General features: G+C 37.3%; 3 protein-coding genes and 1 pseudogene across 3 annotated transcripts; 3 read left to right on the top strand and 1 right to left on the bottom strand.

The window, feature by feature from the left end:
- Positions 1-1,763: 1,763 nt before the first annotated feature.
- Positions 1,764-4,580, bottom strand: LOC141832517 (serine carboxypeptidase-like 34; annotated as a pseudogene).
- A 2,511-nt stretch (positions 4,581-7,091) lies between these two features.
- Positions 7,092-8,143, top strand: LOC141832183 (HMG1/2-like protein). The gene is made up of 7 exons (XM_074719673.1): positions 7,092-7,182; positions 7,269-7,385; positions 7,479-7,536; positions 7,614-7,658; positions 7,763-7,843; positions 7,945-8,010; positions 8,103-8,143. Exons 1-7 carry the CDS (start codon positions 7,133-7,135, stop codon positions 8,118-8,120), a joined length of 435 nt encoding a protein of 144 aa, XP_074575774.1. The 5' UTR covers positions 7,092-7,132; the 3' UTR covers positions 8,121-8,143.
- A 582-nt stretch (positions 8,144-8,725) lies between these two features.
- Positions 8,726-11,799, top strand: LOC141831905 (butanoate--CoA ligase AAE1-like). Its single transcript, XM_074719325.1, has 2 exons — positions 8,726-8,930; positions 10,110-11,799. The coding sequence occupies exons 1-2, from the start codon at positions 8,733-8,735 to the stop codon at positions 11,580-11,582; spliced, it is 1,671 nt and encodes a 556-aa protein (XP_074575426.1). The 5' UTR covers positions 8,726-8,732; the 3' UTR covers positions 11,583-11,799.
- Positions 11,800-14,074: 2,275 nt separating this feature from the next.
- Positions 14,075-17,046, top strand: LOC141831906 (butanoate--CoA ligase AAE1-like). The gene is made up of 2 exons (XM_074719326.1): positions 14,075-14,281; positions 15,470-17,046. Exons 1-2 carry the CDS (start codon positions 14,084-14,086, stop codon positions 16,940-16,942), a joined length of 1,671 nt encoding a protein of 556 aa, XP_074575427.1. The 5' UTR covers positions 14,075-14,083; the 3' UTR covers positions 16,943-17,046.
- Positions 17,047-18,662: the final 1,616 nt, after the last annotated feature.

Raw genomic sequence — 18,662 nt, 5'->3', positions numbered from 1 at the left:
CCAATAAGACTTTTCAAATTGGCCCGACGTGTTTAAACACTTTTTCAAATTAGCCTTCAAAGTTTTATTAATATTCAAGTTTCTTGATTGTTATAAAAAAAGCCCTATTATATTTATATTTGAATCTGTAAAACATAAATTTGGATTGCAATCACACGTCACAAAAAATTGCACAATATAACTAGGAAGACATTTTTAAACACAGCATGTGAGTCACTAGTCATGTAAGTTTTATATATCGTGTTATGCGCTCAGCCCGGGATGACTTGATCGGACGGCGAAGAACGGCGGCGATGAACGGCGGGAGGTCGGGCGGTCGCGTACGGGAGTCGATTTTCCATCGCGCGGGATATCACACATGTCACAAAAAATTCACAATATAACTAGGAAGACATGAGACATGATTTTAAGGTTGACTGGTTTGGTCCTGCGCCTCGGCTCGGTAACACTGACTTAGTACTCATCCAAGTTGGATTGATAACTCCAAATTGAGGGGCAACTTAAGTCAGGGTCCAATACCCAACTCGGCATTCGGCTTAGCTCAAAATCTCACACTTGACCTTTTTCAAAGCCTAACTCCAGTTCAATAGCCAACTTTGAGCTCCGAGTCTGAGCCGTTCCACCGAGTCATCTCCCCGCTGCATCAAGTCCTCGGCCTCAAGGCCCATCTCAGCCAACCTCGACTCAGGCTCTCTCTACTAACTCATGCTCCGTCTCCTTAGTGCTATACACCCTACTTAATCTACTCTACTCTGTTCAGTCTCTCATTTAGTTGGGTAGGCCACCGCCAGAAGGATACATGCAATCATATGATATTTCAGGTAACTTATCACCTTATTAATGCGGCATGATAGCACAATCTGATGCTATATCGGTATGGTTGATAAGACTTTTCGCTACTGCGGTGGCGATGAGACGTTCTCCTTACTCAGATGGGACTTCTCCTCCGACAAAATCTCCACTTATAAATATTCTCCTTAATTGAAATAAGATAATTCTCCATCATCCTCTTTCATACGTCTATATATCTTCCCTTCCTTGCATGGATAGAGGTATGCACATTGATAGACTCACAAACGCTCATTCTCTCCACATTCTCTTCTCCCTCCCCGATTAAGGAGCTGACTTGGGTGTCGAAGCGGTTGAGCCAGAGCACCCTTGACATCCGTTCTCATCCTCTTTTTTCTCTTATTGTGCAGATCTTGGCAGCACCTCAGAATCCCTCGATCTCGTCCTTTGCTGTTCATGGATACTACTTTGACTGTCAACTTACAAGTCAGGTGCCCGATGACTCATCTGAAAGACGATCTTAATAGGAATATATCCCTTTTGATATCTTCTTATCCAAGAATCAATAAATTATACCCCGTATCGTTCACAAAATTTCATATCTTCTTTTTCAACTCCAATCACTCGGTAATTCCACAAGCTCAAATTTCACTTCTCTATGGTGGTATTTTGTAAAAAAAAAACAACTTTGAGCGCAAAGGAAATTTTAAGGGAATGCCCTTTTTGGTTTTTTTTATTTTTAAAAATACCCTTTTAATGATACGAATAAAAAAACACAAGATATATCTCTTTACGATTACCTTACCGATCAGACAACAAACACAAGAACTTTAATAGAGAAAACGACATTAAGATTCAGTTGTCGATCTTATGAAGATTTTTCACTGTACAGTCAACTAAAAAATCAAGCTGCTGCTGACTGCAAGTTTGTCATTTCCAACAATCATGTGGATTTATTTTCGATACTTCCATTTCTCAACAACAATGGCTGCCTTTTTCTGTCTCCATCTTGATTATTTTAGCTCAAGGAGAATCCCAATCAATCATTTGACTGTAATTCAACATTTTTATTGCATTAAAAGGACTGTTAATCTTCAAAGTGCCTTAAGCTTCTTCTGTGAGGAAGGCCAGCCAAGAACACTTATCATGCTAAAAGGGGGAAGAAGGCAGCTGCTGATCTGCCAAGAAGTGCCGAATGAGCTGCTGCGCTTGCCTGGGAGCAAATGTAGGGACTTGGTGGCCGGCGCCGCGCACCGTCACAAACGTTAGCCCCTCGAAGACGATCGTCCACCCGCCGACCTGCATTCTGTCATACCATGGCTTCCATTCCTGAATAGTTTTCAGGCCGAGCTTGTTCAGTGTCAGTCTTGTGGAGGTCACTGGTATTCTTCCATCAGTATCTCCACTGCAAATTCAGATATGAAACTCACAGTTCATGGTCTAGTTCAGTAATTAATGGCTAGTTCAGAATTCTCACCTGAAAACCCACACTCGAATGCCGCCATTGATGAGCTTGTGGATCACTGGGAGCACAGAGGAAGGTGCATCATTCCACTTGGAGATCACATCACTGCACGAGTTAGTTTGAATGCTATCAGCTTGAATGACAAGAACACTGCATTTTGCCAATTGCCTGTGTGTTTTACCTGCAATGAGTCCAATTGTAGCCGATCTTGGTGGCATTAACATGTAGAGCTTCTTGCACATCTGGTCTGTTGAAGTACTTCTCAGTGTAATTCGGAACACATGGATCGTAACCGACCGGCTTTCGATGCCATCCACTCTGAAAGAGAGGAGGAACAAAGATGAACTGAAAGTTAATTTCAAGGATGAACAGCAAGACTTGCTTAAAATGAAGGAAGAACTTGCTTACATGGCTAGAGAGTATCTTAGGGGATGCACCTTCAACAAAATAGGACCTTCTATTGGAAGCCATGGCGGAGTTTGAATCTACACAATCTAGAGAATATAGGCTATACATATCGATGATATCGTACACTGCAAAATACTCATCCAATGATTGATGGCACAGATCGGTGGCATTTGCTTCACTGAAATTGCAATTGTTCTTCACATCATGGTACACTCGATCTGATATCACTGCATGATCCCATGCATAGTCTATCATACCAGTCTGATCTGTTTCATCATTCATCACGGCATTCCCGATCTAAGAGAGCAATAGTTTCACCTCATTGTTAGTTTCAGTGCCACTAGTTCATGTAAACAGAAGGAGAGGGCATGAATCTTACAATGAAACCTTTGAAATTTATGTAGTTTTCGGTCGGAACAATCTTGTTCTCATCGAAAATCTTCTCTGAAAGTTGTGGCACATAATGCCCTGTCATGTGATCATAGAGGAGTCATTTAACTTTCAAGAATTCAAGGTTAGGCTGTGAGTTTCAGGGTGTATTCTGTCGACTTACCGGCATAACTTTCACCGGCGATATAGAAATCATGAGACTTGAATTGTGGAAACCTCTTAAACCAATTCACAAGAAAGATGTATGCATCTTCAGCTACAATTTGGTAATCAGAAAACAATAAGTCATGAAACTTATTGTTGATCCAAGTGCCTCCATCAAGCTATGAAACTTACCAGTGATCGTATCTCCGAGTATGTGCAAGTCAGAGCTTGTATTAGTATACGAAAACCCGACTCCGACCGGCGACTCCAGAAACAGCAAATTGGCCTCTGCAATCAGGTGACTATCAGAAATGCTCAGATGTTATCAAGATGTAACTGATGAGGCTTGCCTTTGTTCCAGGAATGGCGATTGAGTCTGAGTTCTGGCACGCCCTTTTGGATCAAGAAAGGCCCCAATTCTTCTGCCTCCCCATACCCTATGGAAGAACAGCCAGGCCCTAGAAACAAACAATGCCAAGAACCATGTAACCTTCTTTACCGACAACAAAACAAAAGAGATCACTTTATTGAGGCACGCTCCATGAACACATGGCTAAGCAGAGCACTCCATCACTACAAACACATTTACCAGTAGCTTCAGATACTTCCATGGCCACTTAGGTACTTTCACGTTAATTCAGCCATGCAAACAAAGTATTTGACCAGAGATGGTCAAACAAGAAGCTTTGCGTACGATGAAGTCAAGAGAAGCAGATCCAAGGAGGATATGTATAATATATATTTACGCCAACCAACTGTGTGATTGAATGTCAAAGGCCTCGTTTTGTGTCATGAATGAGAAGAAGCAGAATTAGTTGCAAAGTTCACCTATAAACCTCTGAATATTTAATGTCTGCACTGGGAAAGGAGGAGGAAGGAGGAAACTGTGCAATGATTAATTGGAGGGCTACGTTTACTGTTGATGTGGTTTAGACTGTCAATTTATCAAATGATTAGTTGCTTTGTTTTTCTTAGGGGTAAAAGATATGACGTGAGAGATTAGCAACCGTGACAGAGATTGATCAGGGAGAAGATAGAACAGAAGAGGGAGGAGGTCTTCAGATCATGATTTTGAGATAATTCGAGTAGTTTAATTTGTTGTAGGTAAGTGCGTACCTCCGTTGAGCCAGAGGAGGAGGGGCTTGTTGTGGGCGTCGTGAGCGGCCTCGAAGAACCAGTAGAAGAGGGCGCGGCCGTGGGTCTCGTTGACGGTGACGTAGCCGGCGAAGTGGCGGAAGGTCACCGGCGGCTGGCCTGGGAGGCCGGCGACGCGGTCGGCCTGCTGCTGCGCGGAGGCTGCTTCGTGGTCGGAGGAGTGGGATGGGGAGAGAAGGAGAAGAGAGAAGAGGAGGAGGAGAAAGATAGAGGCAGAAGAAGAAGGAAGAAAGCGCCATGCGGTTGAATTAAGCAACAGAAGTTAAGGATTGGTGAATTTATAGTCGTGGGTGATCTGCAAAATGCCTTAAATAGCCGTGACGGTTGAACTGACGAGCAATATGAACGGTGTTAGATGTTCTGCCATGGTTGAGCATAAAAACCGACGTGATTCTTCATCATTGTGACGAAGAGAGATTTTTTTAATCTATTTTGGGCACACAAGGTAAATAAAAAATTAGATACAAATTAAAAAGATATATATTTAAAAAATAATAATTACTTGTGTTTCGGTTGGATGTTGTGAACGTCATTAAGCCACTAATCAACCTAATATATCATCTCAACCGGATTTAGGGTGTCGGGGATTCCCGACAGGCTACTCTGACGTTCAAGTCAGCAAGAGAAGTAGGGAAATGAGAGAGAAATAGTGTTTCGAATGTATGAGATTCGTGAGAGTTTTCATACTTACAGAGGAATTTATATACTCACTCAAAAGAGGTAGTCTTGCTGACGTGGAAGCAGGCTATGGCGGTGTCTGAAGAGACAGGTTCTGCACATTACTGACAAGCGGACAGACAGAACGACATCTAGGGGGCAAGGTCTGCGAGCCTATCAACTGCCCTACGGTTTGGTCATGCGACTTCTTCCTGTCTTTTAGCCAAGAGTATAAATTCGATAGGGCTTAGGGGACCAGGCCTGGTACCCTAGTAACCACTTATATCCAGTGGTAGAGTCTGCACGCTTGGTTGCCTTGCTGCTAGATTGTCCCTTTAGTAGGGAGGTACCAGAGGAGGGGTTGCGTCGGAGTGGTGTAGAGTGATATGGCTCGTCGAGGCAGAGCCGATCGAGACTGGGAACCAGAATGGGCGGCCGAGCTAGCCGAGGCCGAGAGCAAGGCTGGGCGACCCAAGGCCGAGAGCAAGACTGGGCGACCAAGTGACCGAATCCGAGACAAAGTAGCCGAATCGGTTGCTTGCATGACTGAGTAGCTAAGATGAGTGAATCAGGCGACCGAATGGTTGAGTCGACTACTGAGTAGCCGAGACGAGTGTGTCAGGCGGCCGAGTGGCCGAGTCGAGCTGAGTAGACGAGTGTGTCGGGCGGCCGAGTGGCCGAGTCGATTGCTGAGTAGCCGAGACGAGTGTGTCAGGCGACCGAGTGGCCAGATGTAGGACTGAGCGAGATTGTTGTCGGGTCGGTCAAATATGGTTTGACCATTGACTTATTGACCCTACTTGCTAGGTCAGATCGATCATTGACCCACTTCGTCACGTCAGGCCAATAAAGACTCGTCGTATCAACTTGTAAAAGGTAGAATCCGTCATTCCAGCAGTCCTACACGGTCAGTTTCACAACCATTTATGAAGAGGTAAATCAGGAAACTATAGTTCGCAACGACGGAAGAGGCATTGCCTCGGCTCGCCAAGATTCGATCATTATTCACTTTAGTAAATCTGTCCATCATAATCAATTCAATTATGCCCGGAGACTAATAAATAACAATTATAATAATATAATATTAATTAAAGAGAAATACTTATATTATAATAATTATAAATTATAGCCGTTATAATATAGTTATTATTAATATGGATAAGAATTTAAATATTTATATCTTAACCGTTATAATATGATAAAAATAGATATTTTTGGAAATAAAAATATGTCCATATGGAATAGTTTGGTGTTTAGATAATAAATGAAAAGGAATACTCTTCTTTTTTATCTTAAAAAATTATATCTTAAATGATTTATATACAATAATTGATGAAAGGATATATTTAAATTTAGATTAAAGATAGGCGTCACTCAATGGCTCTATGTACGAGATTATCTATAAAAAAGTAAATTGAGAAATTAAAATTGATCATGACAGAGGAGGATATTATCTTGACTTTCGTTAAGATTCAACTCTTATCTATTTTAATAAATTTGTTTCATCATAACCAATTTAATTATGTCCCCAAATAAATTTAGATTTCTCAAATGATTCATTTGTTTCTCATTTGATCTCTCGCCATCACCTACTATGATGCTATATTTATTAATTTATACAGTACTATTATTTTTAAAAATTATTATAATAGTGATATTGTTTTTTGAAATTTAATACCATAATAATAATATTCTTTGAAATCAATATTATAATAGTTGATAAGGAAGGTAAGATGGAAAATAAATAGAAAATTTAAAAGTTAAATGCGTTATTTGATGATTACGGTATTATATATATATATTTTAATACATAATAATTAATTATATAATCGATCAACAATGTTTAACTTTTGGTACCGGATTCGAATAGATTTCGCACTGGATCCAAATCCGATTAGGCTTCAGATTCATCTGAACCTGCTGCTGGCCAATAGCGTGGTTGCCGTCGGATCGATGACGTGTCGCACCCCCAATTATCCTGCCAAATTCCCGCCCAAATCAGCGCTTCGTTTTTCGTCGCCATGGCCTTTATAAGCTTCCCCTATCCGCCGAACCCCTCGTTTTACCCCTCTTCCTCCTCAACCCTTAACCCTACGCTACCTGCCGGCCGATCTCCGTTTCGCCATGAGGCAAGCCAAAGCCGTGAGCGCGGCGTCGAGCAGGGATGCCACGAGGTGAGCCTTCTCTGGCTTGAGATCTATTTGCAGTCGATCTGGTTGAGGTTTGGCGGATGATGAAATTGTTTCCGCGATCTTTTTAGGGTTCCTCGCAAGAGGAAGGGCGCTGACGTTGACGGTGGAAAGAAGGCGAAGCGAGGGAAGGCCGCGAAGGATCCCAACAAGCCCAAGAGGCCTCCCAGCGCCTTCTTCGTCTTCCTGTAATCATCAATCGTTTCTTTCCCCTAAATAACGTCTCTTTTTTTTTTTTCCTTTTTCCCCCTTGGCTTATATTTCTATGTTTGAATCTGAAGGGAAGAGTTTAGGAAGGAGTTCCAGCAGCAGAACCCTGACAACAAGAAAGTCGCTGTTGTGCGTGATCATCTATCTCATCCACCTTATTCGTCTTCTATTATCTTCTATTGTTCTTGACTGATATTTTTGATCAGGTAAGCAAAGCTTGCGGTGATAAGTGGAAGTCAATGTCTGAATCTGTGAGTTTTCTCGTATCCAAAGAATTGTTTCAGATTCTAAATTGTAGTTTATGTATTTGAATCTGTGTGATTCAATCATTGGCGTGTTTTTCTCCAAATAACAGGAGAAGGCTCCATATGTAGAGAAGGCAGCCAAGAGAAAGGAAGAATATCAGAAACAAATTGCTGCTTACAATCAAAAACAGGTTGCTATAAATTCACATCAAAATTTAGTTACCTCCACATTGCAATGCTTCTCATGAAATCTCTTTTCTTTCTAACTTTTACTATTTCGGTTGTTCTATAGTCTGAGGGAAACAGTGGAGAAACTTCTGATAAATCTAAATCAGAGGTTGACTACGAGGATGAACAGGTCATTCTCTCCTTCCTATTCTATACTCAGTGTCATTGTAAATTTAATATATCTATGCACTGAAGTTGTTTCTCAATGTCTCTATCATTCAGGAAGAAGACGAAGAGTAACGTGAGCAAGTTGAGTTTCCAAATCATGGAGTTCTTGGTTCTTAGTTCTTCTTCAGTTCTTTAAAATGTAGTTCAGAAAGTACAAGTTTTGATCTTTGTCGCCGTTTCTCTCTTGTTAAAGGAAATATACTTGCTGGCTTTTATAGTTGTTCCGTATGATTGTTTCTCTCTTGACGATTCTTTGGTTGAATTTTCCCTTTTTGACGCCATTGGCGACCTTAATTGGTTGCTTGCTTTCTCGAGAAGTTCGTTCCCCTCTCCTCATTCTTTACTTTTCTACTTTCCCCAAATGTCGATCTTATCATTTAACGGCGTTCTCGCACGGATTCGCTGCAGCTGCTCGCCTGCTCCCTTCTTTCTAACCCGATAAGAACTGGCCTGGCAGCTCGATGAGCCACTAACACGCGCATTGCACAATATCATTTGAAAGTATTCCTGCATTTAATCCTCTACATTTACGCTTCAACTTAAGCGTTTGGTACCCCCGGTTATACCCGCCATACGGAGTTGACACCGCATCCCACCGAAGACTCACTCAGCTGTTTCGCGTCTATATAAGTGGACTACGGTACACATCGACGACCCAACTCTTTGTACCTTCTCGTCGCGCCCATGGAGGGCGGCATACGAAGCACGGCGAACTACGTGCCGCTTTCGCCGATAAGCTTCCTGGAGCGCGCCGCCGTCGTCTACGCGGACCGCGCGTCGGTCGTGTACGGCGCCACTTCCTACACATGGAAGCAGACTCGCGATCGGTGCCTCAGGCTCGCCTCCGCGCTCTCCGCCCTAGGGGTTTCTCGCGGCGACGTCGTAAGATTCTGCTATCCTATTGCCATCTTAGTCTCATTTGTCGATTACTGGGATTGAAATAAGAGGAATTGGTACATCGATCGAAGAGGTTATCACAGTAAACTCCACTCTTTTGCCTAGTTTTTTTTCGGGCGGTCCTAGTTCTTTCCCCAGTTTTAGGGCACAGGAGCCCCTGTTCTTAAAATTTCTACTAAACTCATCCATTTTTCGCCTTCTTATTGCTCGATCTGTTATTATATTGCTAATTGTTGCTATCGATCAACGTGGGTGTCGCTTTCAAAATCAGTGATTTTGATTTTTTATTAAAAAATGAATGGTTGGTTTCAATATTCTGTCACCAGGAGGGCCATTGGATTGAGTGGTCAATGATTTAGTTCTCTATGTTTCTTCTAACAACTTCTCACCTTAGGTTAGGTCACTACTGCGTTCCAGATTCACTTCCATGCTCCACCTCTTTCCTTAGCATAGAAATTAAATGCAAAAGAAAAAAAAACAGAGATAATTTTGTCTAGTGTGTTCTCATGCTGTTGTTTGCTTCTGTTAGCAATTATAATGGCCAAGTTGTATTGCACACATATCCAGACTTGAAGAAGATACATGATATGGTTTATGATTTTGTTTGTGTTCAAATAATTTCATGGGATGGATAACCTTCTAAGGAAGGAAATCTTAGAATTGCATAAAACTCAATGAAGGGATGAGATTCATGTAGCCAATCCCAAATAGCTAGGACACATTAGCTTTAGTTGCAAAAGCTTCAGCATTTAGGGTACTATCAACACATCCAAGGAAGAGGATAGCATGAAAGAGCACAACTGTACACACGATTTCGGAACCTTCTGCATATATACCTTATATTTTTCCTATTGGTTAGATGTAATCTAATCTTTCATATTGTTTGTATTTGTTTATCTCTTACATATTGATAGAATCAGATAGCATTAAATATTTTCTTGATAATGACAGCATAAATCACATGTTTCCCCAAATTTCATATATACATTGCATAGATCACACAACCTACTTAACATCATTGTGTTTTGTATTATCATTTTCATTTTCATTCACTCTTTAGATGGTACGCTTGTGATGAACTGGCTATCGGTCAATAAACTACTTTGTGTTCATGATTAACTTGCACTTATACAACCATTGTTCTCATATCATTGGCATGACAAGGTTGCTGTACTTGCTGCAAATATTCCTGCAATGTATGAACTACATTTTGGAGTCCCTATGGCTGGTGCTGTGCTCTGCACTCTCAATACACGGCATGACTCAGCAATGGTTTCCACTCTACTTAAGCATTCAGAGTCGAAAGTCTTATTCGTCGACTCTCACCTTTTTGACATTGTCCAAGGGGCACTAAAGCTTCTTGCTGAATCCAGTGCCAAGCTTCCTACAATCATCATAATCTCAGATATGACTGACTCTGATGGCGCATTATTAGGTGGTGTCGATAGATCAACTATTCTAGAATATGAGACCCTTCTGCGAGATGCCTCTCCTAACTTTCAGATTCAATGGCCTATCGATGAATGTGACCCGATCTCGATAAACTATACTTCTGGCACTACTTCAAGGCCTAAAGGAGTCATCTACAGTCACAGAGGTGGATACCTGAATGCGATTGCGACAATTCTTCTGAGTGATATCACAACAATGCCAGTGTATCTATGGACAGTGCCTATGTTCCATTGCAATGGGTGGTGCCTTTCATGGGGCATAGCAGCTCGAGGCGGCACCAATATCTGCCTGAGAAATGTTACGGCAAAGGCCATATTTGACAGCATTTATCTTCACAAGGTTACTCATCTGGGTGGAGCTCCGACGGTCCTCAACATGATCATAAATGCGCCGATCGCAGAGCGTAAACCACTGGCTGGAAGAGTAGGCATGATGACTGGTGCTGCACCTCCCCCTCCCCATGTGATGTCCAAGATGGAAGAGCTTGGTTTTCATGTTACTCATGTTTATGGCCTTACTGAAACATACGGTCCGGCAACTGTTTGCACTTGGAAACCTGAGTGGGATGCATTACCTTTGGAAGAAAGGGCGAGGCTCAAGGCTCGCCAGGGACTTCATCACATTGGAATGGAGGAGGTCGATGTAAAAGATCCAGCCACGATGAAAAGCCTTCCTGCGGACGGCGAGACAATTGGTGAAGTGATGTTCCGGGGAAACACAGTGATGAATGGGTACTACAAGGATCTAAAGGCAACAAGGGAGGCAATGAGTGGAGGATGGTACCATAGTGGTGATCTTGGAGTCAGACAACCAGATGGCTATATCCAACTCAAGGACCGTTCGAAAGATATCATCATCTCAGGCAGCGAGAACATAAGCTCGATCGAGGTAGAATCTGTGCTTTTCAGCCACCCTGCAGTCCTTGAGGCAGCTGTAGTCGCGAGGCCAGATGACTACTGGGGTGAGACCCCTTGTGCTTTCATCAAACTGAAGGATGGTGTTAGTGTTACTGCAGAGGAAATCATAAAGTTTTGCCGCGCTCGGTTGCCTCATTACATGGCTCCTCGAACCGTCCTGTTCGAAGATCTCCCCAAGACTTCTACAGGCAAAACTCAAAAGTTTCTGTTGAGGGAGAAGGCTAAGGCCATGGGAACCATGTTTAGGGAAGGAGGAAGCAAGCTTTAATTTGCATCTTCTGCAACTAGTTCAAGGTAATGCTTTAATCCTTCAAAGATGATCAAATGCATTGCATTTTATCTTTTATATTGCATATTTTTGACTGAATTATATGACAATAAAACTTCTTGCATATTTACCAGTAAGACTATGTTTGGTACGACGTAATGTAATCACGCTTGTAATGTAATCAAGTTTGTAATATAATGTAATGTAATCTTGATTACATTACTATGTTTGGTTGAAGGAATGCATGTAATCTTTGATTACAAGAATGATTACATTACAGTGTTTGGTGTACATTATTTTCAGTAAGGAATCTAATTTTTATTATTATAAAATACCAATAATACCCTCCTAATTTTTAAAATAAAATAAAAATAAATGTAATAATAAAGATTATTTTTATTATCTTTAAAATAAATTATTTTATTAATAATTAATAATTAATAATTAATAAAATTAATAATTTTTATTAATAAAATTAATAATTTTTATTAATAAAATTAATAATTATTTAATAATTTTATTAATTATAAAAAATAAAAATTATTAAAATATTTATCAATTACTAATTAAAATTAATTAATAATTTTTAATAATTAATAATTTATTATTAACTATTAATTTTTAAAATTAATTATTAATAATTAATTAATTATTTTTATTTTTAAAATAATTAATTAGTTTAAATAATAATTAATTAAAATTATAAAATTAAAATTATTAAAATAATTAATAAATATTTTATTAATTAATAATAATAATAAATAATTTTTATTTAAATTATTAATAATAATTATTAATAATTTTATTATTTTAATTATTTTATTAATTATAATTATTAATACTTATTTTAATAATTAATAATTATTATTTTATTATTAATAATTTATTAATATTTTTATTATTTTATTAATTATAATTATTAATACTTATTTTAATAATTAATAATTATTATTTTATTAATACTTTTATTAATTATTTTAATTAATTTTATTAATAATTAATTATTAATTAAAATTATAAAATAAAAATTATTAAAATAATTAATAAATATTTTATTAATTAATAATAATAATAAACAATTTTTATTTAAATTAATAATAATAATTATTAATTTTAAATTTTATTATTTATAATTATTAATACTTATTTTAATAATTAATAATTATTATTTTATTAATACTTTTATTAATTATTTTAATTAAGTTTATTAATAATTAATAATTAATTATAATTATTAAATTATTGATTTTATAAAATTATTAATTTTATTAATAAAGTGGAAGGGTATATTTGGTACGATAAAAATAGAATCTGTAATGTAATCGGATTATATACTATTTCCTTTGTAATCCAGATTACATATCTTGTCCTCCTCTTTTGTAATCCAATTACATTACATTATATCTCTAAATGTTACAAGCCTGATTACCCCTTACCAAACATGCCCTAAGATGCATGTTGAATGAAATCTGCACTGTGTTCTTGATGAGTTTTGAAAAACTATGGCACCCTTTATTTCAAAAAATTGCAGTGCAATAACCATTAAGTGGCTGTTATGATTGTTGTAGCAGCCAGTAAACTTAAGTTTGATCTTTTTTATGATAATTTTAAGTTTTTTAAATGATGTTTAGCAATATTCTTAATGTTTTAGCAGTCATTAAAGAGTTTTTTAATATAAAAATGCACTATATATATTCAAATTAAAATTTAAAAATAATTTAATTTTATACCTTGTAGTAGTTGATATTCTTTTGATTTTTATCTTATTTATTTTAAATCAGTGAAAGTAAATAATCTTATTAAAGTTGTTCAGTAGTGTGAGCATTTTATATCTAAATTACACGTGTAATGATCAAAATAGTAATGCAAAAACAAATATTGTAGAAAGAAAATAAATTATAGATAAATTTTAAATTGGATCATCCTCGATAAAAAAATAAAAAATCTTTAAGATTATAAAATATTTAAGATTGGTGTATTTGTAATAAAAGAAAAGAAATTTAAAACAATTCAAGATATACCGATTATAATAAACTAAAATTTTTATTTTTATTATTTAGTAATTAATTTTTTTATTTAAAATATTTATTTCTAAATTACTATTGAATTGAATTTATAAGAAATATATATTTTATATTTGAATTGTTTTTGAATTAATATAATTTTTTATGAGAGTTTTCCTTATATGAGAATATTTTTATATTTATTTTTATTTTTAAATTCATAAATGACTTGACAGTTTAAATTATATTTATTTTAGAGTATTTTAAACTACATTTATAATGTTTTAATTACGTACTTTAAAATGCAAAACATAATTAAAACTTCTTAGGGTAAAATTTCATTACAAACTCAACAAAACGCAATAAACACGTTTTTACCCGCCATACGGAGTTGGCACCGCTCGGTCCCACAAAAGACTCACTCAGCTGTTTCGCGTCTATATAAGTGGACTACGCTAGACATCGACGACCCAACTCTTTGTACCTCTCGTTGCGCCCATGGAGGGCGGCATAAGAAGCACGGCGAACTACGTGCCGCTTTCGCCGATAAGCTTCCTGGAGCGCGCCGCCGTCGTCTACGCCGACCGCGCGTCGGTCGTGTACGGCGCCACTTCCTACACATGGAAGCAGACTCGCGATCGGTGCCTCAGGCTCGCCTCCGCGCTCTCCGCCCTAGGGGTTTCTCGCGGCGACGTTGTAAGATTCTGCTATCCTATTGCCGTCTTAGTCTCTTTTGTCGATTACTGGGATTGAAATAAGAGGAATTGGTACATCGATCGAAGAGGTTATCGCAGTAAACTCCACTCTTTTGCCTAGTTTTTTTTTTTCTGGCGGTCCTAGTTCTTTCCCCAGTTTTAGGGCACAGGAGCCCCTGTTCTTAACATTTCTATTAAACTCATCCATTTTTCGCCTTCTTATTACTTGATCTGTTTATTATATTGCTAATTGTTGCTATCGATCAACGTGGGTGTCGCTTTCAAAATCAGTGATTTTGATTTCTTATTAAAAAATGGATGGTTGGTTTCAATGTTCTGTCACCAGGAGGGCCATTGGATTGAGTGGTCAATGATTTAGTTCTCTATGTTTCTTCTAACAACTTCTCACCTTAGGTTAGGTCACTACTGCGTTCCAGATTCACTTCCATGCTCCACCTCTTTCCTTAGCATAGAAATTAAATGCAAAAGAAAAAAAAAAACAGAGATAATTTTGTCTAGTGTGTTCTCATGCTGTTGTTTGCTTCTGTTAGCAATTATAATGGCCAAGTTGTATTGCACACATATCCAGACTTGAAGAAGATACATGATATGGTTTATGATTTTGTTTGTGTTCAAATAATTTCATGGGATGGATAACCTTCTAAGGAAGGAAATCTTAGAATTGCATAAAACTCAATGAAGGGATGAGATTCATGTAGCCAATCCCAAATAGCTAGGACACATTAGCTTTAGTTGCAAAAGCTTCAGCATTTAGGGTACTATCTCAACAAATCCAAGGAAGAGGATAGCATGAAAGAGCATCAACTGTACACACCATTTCGGAACTTTCTGCATATATACCTTATATTTTTCCTATTGGTTAGATGTAATCTAATCTTTCATATTGTTTGTATTTGTTTATCTCTTAGATATTGATAGAATCAGATAGCATTAAATATTTTCTTGATAATGACAGCATGAATCACATGTTTCCCCAAATTTCATATATACATTGCATAGATCACACAACCTACTTAACATCATTGTGTTTTGTATTATCATTTTCATTTTCATTCACTCTTTAGATGGTACGCTTGTGATGAACTGGCTATCGGTCAATAAACTACTTTGTGTTCATGATTAACTTGCACTTATACAACCATTGTTCTCATATCATTGGCATGACAAGGTTGCTGTACTTGCTGCAAATATTCCTGCGATGTATGAACTGCATTTTGGAGTCCCTATGGCTGGTGCTGTGCTCTGCACTCTCAATACACGGCATGACTCAGCAATGGTTTCCACTCTACTTAAGCATTCAGAGTCGAAAGTCTTATTTGTCGACTCTCACCTTTTTGACATTGTCCAAGGGGCACTAAAGCTTCTTGCTGAATCCAGTGCCAAGCTTCCTACAATCATCATAATCTCAGATATGACTGACTCTGATGGCGCATTATTAGGTGGTGTTGATAGATCAACTATTCTAGAATATGACACCCTTCTGCGAGATGCCTCTCCTAACTTTCAGATTCAATGGCCTATCGATGAATGTGACCCGATCTCGATAAACTATACTTCTGGCACTACTTCAAGGCCTAAAGGAGTCATCTACAGTCACAGAGGTGGATACCTGAATGCGATCGCGACAATTCTTCTCAATGATATCACAACAATGCCGGTGTATCTATGGACAGTGCCTATGTTCCATTGCAATGGGTGGTGCCTTCCATGGGGCATAGCAGCTCAAGGCGGCACCAATATCTGCCTGAGAAATGTTACGGCAAAGGCCATATTTGACAGCATTTATCTTCACAAGGTTACTCATCTGGGTGGAGCACCGACTATCCTCAACATGATCATAAATGCTCCGATTGCAGAGTGTAAACCACTGGCTGGAAGAGTAGGCATGATGACTGGTGCTGCACCTCCTCCTCCCCATGTCATGTCCAAGATGGAAGAGCTTGGTTTTCATGTTACTCATGCCTATGGCCTTACTGAAACATACGGTCCGGCGACTGTTTGCACTTGGAAACCTGAGTGGGATGCATTACCTTTGGAAGAAAGGGCGAGGCTCAAGGCTCGCCAGGGACTTCATCACATTGGAATGGAGGAGGTCGATGTAAAAGATCCAGCCACGATGAAAAGCCTTCCTGCTGACGGCGAGACAATTGGTGAAGTGATGTTCCGGGGAAACACAGTGATGAATGGGTACTACAAGGATCTAAAGGCAACAAGGGAGGCAATGAGTGGAGGATGGTACCATAGTGGTGATCTTGGAGTCAGACAACCAGATGGCTATATCCAACTCAAGGACCGCTCGAAAGATATCATCATCTCAGGCGGTGAGAACATAAGCTCGATCGAGGTAGAATCTGTGCTTTTCAGCCACCCTGCAGTCCTTGAGGCAGCAGTAGTCGCGAGGCCAGATGACTACTGGGGTGAGACCCCTTGTGCTTTCATCAAACTGAAGGATGGTGTTAGTGTTACTACAGAGGATATCATAAAGTTTTGCCGCGCTCGGTTGCCTCATTACATGGCTCCTCGAACCGTCGTGTTTGAAGATCTCCCCAAGACTTCTACTGGCAAAACTCAAAAGTTTCTGTTGAGGGAGAAGGCTAAGGCCATGGGAACCATGTTTAGGAAAGGAGGAAGCAAGCTTTAGTTTGCATCTTCTGCAACTAGTTCAAGGTAATGCTTTAATCCTTCAAAGATAATCAAATGCATTGCATTTTATCTTTTATATTGCATATTTTTGACTGAATTATATGATAAAACTTCTTGCATATTTACCAGTAAGATGCATGTTGATGAAATCTACTAGTTCACTGTGTTCTTGATGAGTTTTGAAAAACAATGGCACCCTTTATTTCAAAAAATTGCAGTGCAATAACCATTAAGTGGCTGTTATAATTGTTGTAGCAGCCAGTAAACTTAATTTTGATCTTTTTTGTGATAATTTTAATTTTTTTAAAATGATGTTTAGCAATATTCTTAATGTTTTAGCAGTCATTAAAGAGTTTTTTTAATATAAAAATGCACTATATATAGTCAAATTAAAATTTAGAAATAATTTAATTTTATATGTTGTAGTAGTTATTCTGTGGTTAATATAATAATATTGAAAAGGAGGGATATTCTTTTGATTTTTATCTTATTTATTTTAAATTAGTGAAAGTAATAATCTTATTAAAGTTGTTCAGTAGTGTGAGCATTTTATATCTAAATTACACTTGTAATGATCAAAATAGTAATGCAAAAACAAATATTGTAGAAAGAAAATAAATTATAGATAAATTTTAAATTGGATCATCATCGATGAAAAAATAAAAAACCTTCAAGATTATAAAATATTTAAGATTGGTGTATTTGTAATAAAAGAAAAGAAATTTAAAATAATTCAAGTATACCGATTATAATAAACTAAAATTTTTATTTTTATTATTTAGTAATTAATATTAATATTTTTTATTTGAAATATTTATTTCTAAATTACTATTGAATTGAATTTATAAGAAATATACATTTTATATTTTAATTGTTTTTGAATTAATATAATTTTTTATAAGAGTTTTCCTTATATGAGAATAGTTTGATATTTATTTTATTTTTAAATGTTTAAATGATTTGATAGTTTAAATTATATTTAATTTAGAGCATTTTAAACTACATTTATAATGTTTTAATTACATACTTTAAAATGCAAAACATAATTAAAACTTCTTATCATAAAATTTCATTATAAATTCAATAAAGTGCAATAAACACGTGCTTAGAGCCGTCAATTTGAATTAAATTCGTCGAATTAGTCCATCTCGACGAACAATTTAAGTGGATTGGATTGAAAAATTTTATCAATCTATTTTAAAATGGATTTAAGTGGGTCAATCCGTCTAAGTCCGTGATCTGCGTGGGTTGGCTCGCGGATTGAGAAAATGCAGGTTGAGAAATTTATTTTTTTCTTTAAAATTTAAAATTAAAGGAGAAAATTTAATGAATTAATGAGTTTGAACTCATCTAAATCGCAATCCAAATTTAAAATCTTCAATTTGACCCATTTAAACTACAATCTAAGCTTAAATATTTTTTATTTTTTGATAAGTATGTGGGGTGACCTGTCTAACTCACGACCCGTCTTAAGTTAGGTTGGATTGAAAAATTTTTAATGCGCTAAGTTGGTGGGCCGGCTCGTTCCGCTCCGCCATATGATAGATTTCTGATGAATTAACCCGTCTCATCATTGATTGACCCATTTGATAGCTCACACGGTTAAAAACATATTTCGTGTTATATAAAAGAAAAAAAAAAGATTGTTGTTTGAAAAAATTTAGGTGTCTTTTAGGATTTTTAAAATTTTAGAGGATGACATTTTACATCCAAAAAAA

This window comes from Curcuma longa, chromosome 7, assembly GCF_044706935.1.
Source record: "Curcuma longa cultivar G26 ecotype Majalengka, Jawa Barat chromosome 7, ITB_CL_G26_1.1, whole genome shotgun sequence".
NCBI classification, from domain to species: domain Eukaryota; kingdom Viridiplantae; phylum Streptophyta; class Magnoliopsida; order Zingiberales; family Zingiberaceae; genus Curcuma; species Curcuma longa.
Note: the sequence above shows the minus strand (reverse complement) of the source record. Positions and strands in the feature narration are given on the sequence as shown.